Genomic DNA, 10,147 nt, shown 5'->3' with positions numbered 1-10,147 from the left:
ACATTTAAAACCGTAAGTATCTTATTAATTCTCATTCTTTGCCCCATATGAAAGGTTTCTCTCTATCTTCCCAGCAACATGTTGCATCTTTATGATGTAAGACGCTTCAGTGTCAGCATCAACACTTTCTCGCTATAGAAGAAGCAGATGACTTAAAATGATCGAATGGAAAATGATTAATGTCAACTTTTTATGTAAACGAAGTCAATTACATATGTACAATCATTTATCAATTAGAATTTGTGTTTGAAAATCTTGGCTAACTTAATCCAGAGACCACCAGCCAGTTCGATCCCCTCAAGCAGCCGCCAGAAGACGCAACTTCTGTCCCATTCTCAAGGGTGACTCCAAACTTTATCACCCTAGACAACTCTCGAGCCATATTTACTCTCAAGAAAGCTCTTAAAACTTTGTCGAAAGATGAACGTAATGATCAAGTTCCGTCCACCATCACGGAACCCTGAAAGTCCGTGGGAGCAGCTGCACCAAGTTCGCTTCCCGGACCATGTGATACATGGGAGCAGCTCCACCAAGTTCGCTTCCCTGGATCAAGTATGTCTGGTGCACCTGCCCTTGTAATGATCTACACTACAACAATAAGAAGAGAATGAGATATAATATTTTTTAACAGAAATCAAGAAAGATATTGAAGCGGTCTGTCCCCAGTATATAGCTCCAACAGCCCCAGACCCTCCTTCATGTGCAGTCAACCTCATACCCACAAACCCCAACATACCCCGGTACCCAATACCATCTAGTGTCGGTAATGCCCATCATAGACTTGCTGGGGGTTTAGGCAAATATTTATCTAAGCTGTCAAATACCATTAAGAATGCACATATTATACACTGGAGACTGACTACACAAAATTAGAGATGTTGAGGTGGAGTAAGAATCTATCAGATGTGAATGTCAACAAGCTGTCTACTAGGATATAATAATAGAGTTTTGAAGATCACTGAACGTAGAACTTTTAATCCACGTGCTGTAATTAATTCTAATTCGGCTTTCGATTCTATCTTCAGAAAATGAGCTTGGCAATAGGATCATTGATTAGTGGTTCGCTTGCTAATTTGTTCATGCAATCACCTACAGTCGCAGTTGATTGGATGAATCACCTGCCGCTCACCAATCACCAGCACTACCGCCAGCACTGTGAAACGACCCCACTGTTCCGATGAGCGGTCGTCACACCACCAAGTTGTCACCTGTATATATATATATATATATATATATATATATATATATATATATATATATATATATATATATATATATATATATATATATAATATATATATATATATATATATATATATATATATATATATATATATATATATATATATATATATGTCGTACCTAGTAGCCAGAACACACTTAGGAACGCAAGTTAGGAACAGACCTATTAACATTAACCCCAAAACACAATTTAATTTAATATATCAAGAGATGACAAAATATTTGTATTCGGCAGGTCCTTCAAGACTAATATCAATATATGTTCCTAATTCCTTGCTGAGCCATAAATATCCAATATATTTTATGATGGAACACAGAATATGAGCAACAAAGAAAATTCAGCTGTAAACCAAACACAAGAGAACTAGAGGTATTAATAATTCTACATACATAAGAGCACTCAACATCACAAACACCAGACGTAAAGTCAGAGTTGCAGCCTTAAACATCCACTACAATCATCATGCTATTGAGAAACATCCCTTGGGACACCGGCATCAAAGTGAAGGTGTCCACATACCCCCCCCTGTATGAGTATACCTCTCCCTGTATGAGTATACCTCTCCCTGTATGAGTATACCTCTCCCTGTATGAGTATACCACCCCCTGTATGAGTATACCTCTCCCTGTATGAGTATACCACCCCCTGTATGAGTATACCTCTCCCTGTATGAGTATGCCTCCCCCTGTATGAGTATACCTCCCCCTGTATGAGTATACCACCCCTGTATGAGTATACCACCCCCTGTATGAGTATACCCCCTGTATGAGTATACCCCCTGTATGAGTATACCCCCTGTATGAGTATACCCCCTGTATGAGTATACCCCCTGTATGAGTATACCCCCTGTATGAGTATACCCCCTGTATGAGTATACCCCCTGTATGAGTATACCCCCTGTATGAGTATACCCCCTGTATGAGTATACCACCACCCTGTATGAGTATGCGCATTATACGTGGGTGAAACCTCGTTGGAAGTTAGGGTCTCACCTCACAGTCTACTCGTGGACATCCTGCCGTTATCAAGAATGAGTCGCGTGCTCTACCTGTAAGAGAGACAAAGGCAAAAGTTAACATTTTGAGAAAAATGTAAAAAATGTATGTAAAAATAATTTCATTTTCAATAAAATGAAAAATTTGTAAAAAACTAAGGTGTGCTCTTGTAAAGTCATTCGTGTCTCGGTGTCTTCAGCTAGTTCAAGGTCAAGTTCAAGTAAGTTTATTGAGACAATAAAATACATCTCAAAAGAATAGAGTAATTTGAGCTATTTCTACCCTCATCTACTTTTTTTTTTTTTTTTTTTTTTTTTTTTTTTTTTTTTTTTTTTTTTTTTTTTTTTTTTTTTTTTTTTTTTTTTTAAAGATATATACAAGAGTTGTTACATTCTTGTACAGCCACTAGTACGCGTAGCGTTTCGGGCAGGTCCTTAATCCTATGGTCCCTGGAATACGATCCCCTGCCGCGAAGAATCGTTTTTTCATCCAAGTACACATTTTACTGTTGCGTTAAACAGAGGCTACAGTTAAGGAATTGCGCCCAGTAAATCCTCCCCGGCCAGGATACGAACCCATGACATAGCGCTCGCGGAACGCCAGGCGAGTGTCTTACCACTACACCACGGAGACTGCTATTTCTAGCCCTCAAGGGACGCACGAATCTAGTGAGAACAAATCCACAAATCACAGTATAAGAATCACATTTTACATTACAGGTCAGTATAGTAAACACAGCATATAAGTGTTACTCTAGTTAGTGCCTCGTCTCAAACCCAGCACGAAACCTGCCTGGCACTTGGGTAAGAAATTGACAGAGAATGGGAGCTGGTAAAATGTATAATGGAGCAAATGGAGGCAAGGCAGCTAGACACGGGTGCATGAACGGGGAGCTGCACCTCAGCCCTGGACGGAAAACAAATCAAGAAAGAAGTGGTTGAGAAGTTGATCCACTTCTGCTTTACAGGGAACTTGAACGGGAACATTTCATGCCGAAGAGATGAATGTCTCACAGAACATTAAGTTGGAGGATATTATTGGCTGGGAACTGGCCAGTGAACTACACTGGTTCCCGCTCCACTTCTCAACCTTCACTGCTACCCGACTTACTTGCAGTTGGGAAGCACCGTCCAGCACCATACATCAATCCAAGTTTTACGAGTTATCTATCCGCCCACACTCGGCTTGATATCTGTTTGATGGGCTTCTGAGAGTTCTTCTACTCCCCAAACCCGGCCAGAGGGCAGGCTTGACTTGTGAGAGTTTGATCAAACAGGCTGTTGCTTGGAGCGGCCCCAGACCCACATCCCCACCACAGCGCGGTTGCTCCGTCACTTTTTGAAGAAAACTATCTAGATATCTCTTGAAGATGCCGACAGTTGTTCCGGCAATATTTTTAATGCTTACTGGGAGGACGTTGAACAACCGTGGACCTCTGATGTTTATACAGTGTTCTCTGATTGTTCCTATGGCACCCCTGTTCTTCATTGGTTCTATTTTGCATTTTCTTCCATATCGTTCACTCCAGTATGTTGTTATTTTACTGTGTAGATTTAGTACCTGGCCCTCTTGTCTCCTTTCCAGCGAGTACATCTGGAGAGCTTTGAGACGGTCCCAATATTATTGTGTGCTATCACTCCATGGTCACATTTATCGAAAGCCTTTGCGAAGTCCGTATATCTTCTTCTTGAGATGATTTCGGGGCTTTAGTGTCCCCGCGGCTCGGTCCTCGACAAGGCCTCCACCCCCAGGAAGCAGCCCGTGACAGCTGACTAACACCCAGGTACCTATTTTTACTGCTGGGTAACAGGGGCATAGGGTGAAAGAAACTCTGCCCATTGTTTCTCGCCGGCGCCCGGGATCGACCCCGGGACCACAGGATCACAAGTCCAGCGTGCTGTCCGCTCGGCCGACCGGCTCGGCCGGGATGTGTATACCACATCTGCATTCTGTTTTTCTTTTAATGCCTCAGTGATTTTGTCATAGTGGTCAAGTAGCTGTGAGAGGCATGATCTTCCCGCTCTAAATCCATGTTGGCCTGGGTTGTGAAGGTCACTGGTCTCCAAGAACCTGGTGACCTGACTCCTGAGTACTGTACCTGGAATTATCACTGTTAAACTCTGGTGCCCGGCTTGAGTTTAATGCACTCTGGTACCTGCCCACACCAGGACTACACTGTAATAAGGAAAGAGAGGGAGGGTAGGGGGAGAAGGCAAAGTGGCCCTACTCATGAGAAAGGAATGGAATTTCAAGGAGATGGTTATCCCAGGCTACGAGGGGTTCAAAGATTACATAACAGGCACCATGACGATGGGAGGACCAAGAATAGTAGTAGCGGTGATATATAACCCTCCACCAAATGACAGAAGACCCAGGCAAGAGTATGACAGAAACAACATGGCAGTTAATAACATAATTGAGAGGGCAGCCTCTGCTGCAGGTAGAATTCGATCCCATCTACTTATCATGGGGGACTTCAATCACGGAAGGATTGACTGGGAGAACAAGGAACCGCATGGAGGAGAGGAAATATGGAGAGCTAAACTACTGGAGGTAGCAACACAAAACTTTTTAAGCCAGCATGTCAGGGAACCCACAAGAATGAGGGGAAACGATGATCCAGCGAGACTCGAACTCTGAACAACTCCGGCAATTGGAAATCGGCATCGAGGCCTTAGTAGTAATGTGCGATCACAGTGTACTGACGTTTGAGTATCTGGTAGAAGAACAGTTAATGTATTCAAGGAAGGGACATGAAAACATAAGGCTGGCATTCCATAAGGGAAACTATGAGGAGATAAGAAAATTCCTAAAAGATATAAGATGGGAAACAGAGTTCATGGGAAAAACGGCCTAAGACATGATGGAATACATAATCATTTGACACAGTGCCTCACAAGAGACTAGTGCAAAAGCTGGAGATACAGGCTGGAGTGAAAGGGAAGGTACTCCATTGGATAAGGGAGTACCTAAATAACAGGAGACAACGAGTCACTGTGAGGGGTGAGGTCCCAGATTGGCGATGCGTCACCAGTGGAGTCCCGCAAGGTTCCGTCCTTCGACCAATACTGTTTCTGATATATGTAAATGATCTCCCAGAGGGTATAGAATCGTTCCTCTCATTGTTTGCTGATGATGCAAAAATTATGAGGGGGATTAAGACGGAGGAAGATAGTATGAGGCTACAAGATGACCTAGACAAACTGAAGGAAGGGTCTAACAAATAGCTACTAAAGTTCAACCCGAGTAAATGTAAGGTAATGAAACTAGGCGGAGCCAACAGAAGGCCAGACACAGGATACCGAATGAGAGATGAAGTCCTTCATGAAACGGAGAGAAAGATCTAGTTGATATCACACCAACCCTGCCTCCTGAATCCCAAATAAAAGAATAACATTTGCGGTGAATGCATGGTTGGCTAACATCAGAACTGCCTTCAGGAACCTATGTAAGGAATCATTCAGAACCTTGTATACCACATATGTAACACCAATCCTAGTGTATGCGGTCCCAGCATGGAGCCCGTACTTTGTCAAGCACAAGACGAAGCTTGAAAAAGTTCAGAGGTATGCCACTAGACTAGTCCCAGGACTAAGAGACATGAGTTATGAGGAAAAGCTGTGTGAAATGCATCTCACGACACTGGAAGGCAGAAGAGTAAGGAGAGACATGATCAATACCTACAAAATTCTCAGAGGAATTGAAAGGGTAAATAAAGATAAACTATTTAACACGGGTGGAACGCGAGCAAGGGGACACAGGTGGAAACTGAGTACCAAAATAAGATACAGGGACGTCAGGAAGATACTTTTTCAGTGTCAGAGTAGTTAACGGATGGAATGCATTAGGCAGTGATGTGGTGAAGGCTGACTCCATACACAATTTCAAATGTAGATATGATAGAGCCCAGTAGGCGCAGGAATCTGTACACCAGTTGATTGACAGCTGAGAGGCGAGACCAAAGAGCCGAAGTTCGACCCCGGCAAGCACAACTAGGTGAGCAACTAGGTGAGGACAATAGCTTCTGTCTGTCCCATCCATTCCAGCGCCTTCCCCTCCCCCCCTAGTCTCCTTTCCCCTCCCTCTCCCTCCCAATTCCTGTCACTGAACATTATCCACAAGATCGCTGGCCTCTAAGTCACGCTCCCGTCACGCTGGTCACGCTCCCGTCACGCTGGTAACGCTCCCGTCACGCTGGTCACGCTCCCGTCACGCTGGTCATGGCGTGTATCCCAATAACTCCCTGACGATCCTGAACTAACTTTTGCGCGTCAAGATAACATGAGAGAAAGTTGCATCAACGTATGTGGTGGGGCGACGCCCGGGGAGACCTACACCCCAGACACCTACACCCCAGACACCTTCACCCCAGACACCTACACCCCAGACACCTACACCCCAGACACCTACACCCCAGACACCTTCACCCCAGACACCTACACCCCAGACACCTTCACCCCAGACACCTACACCCCAGACACCTAACCCCAGACACCTACACCCCAGACACCTACACCCCAGACACCTTCACCCCAGACACCTACACCCCAGACACCTGCACCCCAAACACCTACACCCCAGACACCTTCACCCCAGACACCTTCACCCCAGACACCTACACCCCAGACACCTTCACCCCAGACACCTACACCCCAGACATCTTCACCCCAGATACCTGCACCCCAAACACCTACACCCCAAACACCTACACCCCAGACACCTTCACCCCAGACACCTACACCTCAGACAGCTACACCCCAGACACCTACACCCCAGACACCTACACCTCAGACACCTACACCCCAGACACCTACACCCCAGATACCTACACCAAAGACACCTTCACCCCAGACACCTACACCCCAGACACCTACACCTCAGACACCTACACCCCAGACACCTACACCCCAGACACCTTCACCCTAGACACCTACACCCCAGACACCTTCACCCCAGACACCTACACCCCAGACACCTACACCCCAGACACCTACTCCCCAGGCACCTACACCCCAGACACCTACACCCCAGACACCTGCACCCCAAACACCTACACCCCAAACACCTACACCCCAGACACCTTCACCCCAGATACCTACAACCCAGACACCTACACCCCAGATACCTACACCAAAGACACCATCACCCCAGACACCTACACCCCAGACACCTACTCCCCAGACACCTACACCCCAGACACCTACACCCCAGACACCTGCACCCCAAACACCTACACCCCAAACACCTACACCCCAGACACCTTCACCCCAGACACCTACACCCCAGACACCTACACCCCAGATACCTACACCAAAGACACCTTCACCCCAGACACCTTCACCCCAGACACCTACACCCCAGACACCTACACCCCAGACACCTACTCCCCAGACACCTACACCCCAGACACCTACACCCCAGACACCTACACCCCAGACACCTACTCCCCAGACACCTACACCCCAGACACCTACACCCCAGACACCTACACCCCAGACACCTACACCCCAGACACCTACTCCCCAGACACCTACACCCCAGACACCTACACCCCAGACACCTACTCCCCAGACACCTACACCCCAGACACCGGCACCTCAGACACCTTCTCCCCAGACACCTTCACCACAGACACCTTCACCCCAGACACTTACACCCCAGACACCTACACCCCAGACACCTACACCCCAGACACCTACTCCCCAGACACCTACACCCCAGACACCTACACCCCAGACACCTACACCCCAGACACCTACTCCCCAGACACCTACACCCCAGACACCTACACCCCAGACACCTACTCCCCAGACACCTACACCCCAGACACCTTCACCCCAGACACCGACACCTCAGACACCTTCTCCCCAGACACCTTCACCACAGACACCTTCACCCCAGACACTTACACCCCAGACACCTACACCTGCATGATGGGGTTCTTGGAGTTCTTTTAATCCACAAGCCTGGCACGAGGTCAAGCTTGACTTGTGAGAGCTTGGTCCACCAGGCTGTTGCTGGGAGCGGCCCGCAGGCCCAAGTATCCACCACAGCCCGGTTGGTCCGGCACTTCTTTTAGAAAACAATCTAGTTTTCTCATGAAGATGTTCTCGGTTGTTCCCACAATATTTCTTACGCTTGCTTGGAGGATGTTGAACAACCGTGGACCTCTGATGTTTATACAGTGTTCTCTGCTTTTCACTGGTTCTATTCTGTATTTTCTTCTATATCGTTCACTCCAGTATATTGTCATTTAACTGTGTAGATTTGTTACTTGGCCCTCTAGTATTTTCCACGTGTATATTATTTGATATCTCTCTCGTCTCCTTTCTAGTGAGTACATTTGGAGAGCTTTGAGACGATCACAATAATTTAGGTGCTTTATCGCGTCTATCAGTGCCGTATATATTCTCTGTATTCCCTCTATTTCAGCAATCTCTCCTGCTCAGAAGGGGGAAGTGAATACTGAGCAGTACTCAGGACGGGGCAACACAAGTGATTTGAAGAGTACAACCATTGGGATGGGATCCCTGGATTTGAAAGTTCTCGTAATCCATCCTATCATATTTCTGGCTGACGCAACATTTGCCTTGTTATGCTCCCTAAACGTTAGGTCGTCGGACATCATTATTCCCAAATCCTTGGCAATGCTGTTTTCCTACTATGGGCAGATTTGTTTGTGTTTTGTACTCTGTATTATGTTTAAGGTTCTCATTTTTACCGTACCAGAGTACCTGGAATTTATCACTGTTAAACATCATGCTATTTTCTGCTGCCCGGTCGAAAACTTTATTTACACCTACACCCCAGACACCTACACCCCAGATACCTACACACAAGACACCTACATCCCAGACACCTACACCCCAGACACCTACACCCCAGATACCTACACACCAGACACCTACACCCAAGACACCTACACCCAGGACACCTACACCCCAGACACCTACACTCATCAGTGCCTGAGTGTAAGGCACACTTAGCCTGCCACATTACACCAACCACAATACATTATTACTCATTATTTACACTTTGTAAAGCCATCCAATGTAAATATTGTTCCTTCAAAATGCTTTTTACAATAATTTAAAATAGCCCAACGTTAAAGATCTCACTTGTTTATAGTAACAATTTTGAGGAATGAGTAATACAAAAAATTCTCAGTTATACATCAAATATTTTATAACAAAGAATTCCGATTATTTAATTACGTGAAACGAATTACAGTTTTCCGGCAGTTCAATAATTACTGGATAATTATGAGGTAGATTCCCTCTAGCCCACTCAGCCGTGTGTTCCCTTAACATGCGACCAGTGGTGGTGACTGGTGCTACACCAGTGGTGGTGACTTGCTACACCAGTGGTGGTGACTGGTGCTACACCAGTGGTGGTGACTTGCTACACCAGTGGTGGTGACTGGTGCTACACCAGTGGTGGTGACTTGCTACACCAGTGGTGGTGACTGGTGCTACACCAGTGGTGGTGACTGGTGCTACACCAGTGGTGGTGACTGGTGCTACACCAGTGGTGGTGGTGACTGGTGCTACACCAGTGGTGGTGGTGACTGGTGCTACACCAGTGGTGGTGGTGACTGGTGCTACACCAGTGGTGGTGACTGGTGCTACACCAGTGGTGGTGACTTGCTACACCAGTGGTGGTGACTGGTGCTACACCAGTGGTGGTGGTGACTGGTGCTACACCAGTGGTGGTGGTGACTGGTGCTACACCACGGTGGTGACTGGTGCTACACCAGTGGTGGTGACTTGCTACACCAGTGGTGGTGACTGGTGCTACACCAGTGGTGGTGGTGACTGGTGCTACACCAGTGGTGGTGACTGGTGCTACACCACGGTGGTGACTGGTGCTACACCAGTGGTGGTGGTGACTGGTGCTACACCAGTGGTGG

At 46.6% G+C, this 10,147-nt stretch overlaps 1 protein-coding gene across 1 annotated transcript; it reads left to right on the top strand.

The window, feature by feature from the left end:
- The first annotated feature begins 420 nt into the window (after nucleotides 1–420).
- Nucleotides 421–8,195, top strand: LOC138365235 (mucin-2-like). The gene is made up of 4 exons (XM_069325501.1): nucleotides 421–552; nucleotides 2,438–2,458; nucleotides 2,958–2,994; nucleotides 6,730–8,195. The coding sequence occupies exons 1-4, from the start codon at nucleotides 421–423 to the stop codon at nucleotides 8,193–8,195; spliced, it is 1,656 nt and encodes a 551-aa protein (XP_069181602.1).
- Nucleotides 8,196–10,147: the final 1,952 nt, after the last annotated feature.

Source organism: Procambarus clarkii, chromosome 16 (assembly GCF_040958095.1).
Source record: "Procambarus clarkii isolate CNS0578487 chromosome 16, FALCON_Pclarkii_2.0, whole genome shotgun sequence".
Lineage (NCBI taxonomy): Eukaryota > Metazoa > Arthropoda > Malacostraca > Decapoda > Cambaridae > Procambarus > Procambarus clarkii.
Note: the sequence above shows the minus strand (reverse complement) of the source record. Positions and strands in the feature narration are given on the sequence as shown.

Excerpts from the sequence above, each read along its gene's own strand:
- LOC138365235 (XM_069325501.1), top strand. The coding sequence starts at position 421 with ATGAACGTAATGATCAAGTTCCGTCCACCATCACGGAACCCTGAAAGT. Across the intron at positions 553-2,437 it reads AGTTCGCTTCCCTGGATCAA|CTAGTTCAAGGTCAAGTTCA; the intron begins GTATGTCTGGTG and ends CGGTGTCTTCAG. Across the intron at positions 2,995-6,729 it reads AGCATATAAGTGTTACTCTA|ACACCTACACCCCAGACACC; the intron begins GTTAGTGCCTCG and ends ACCTAACCCCAG.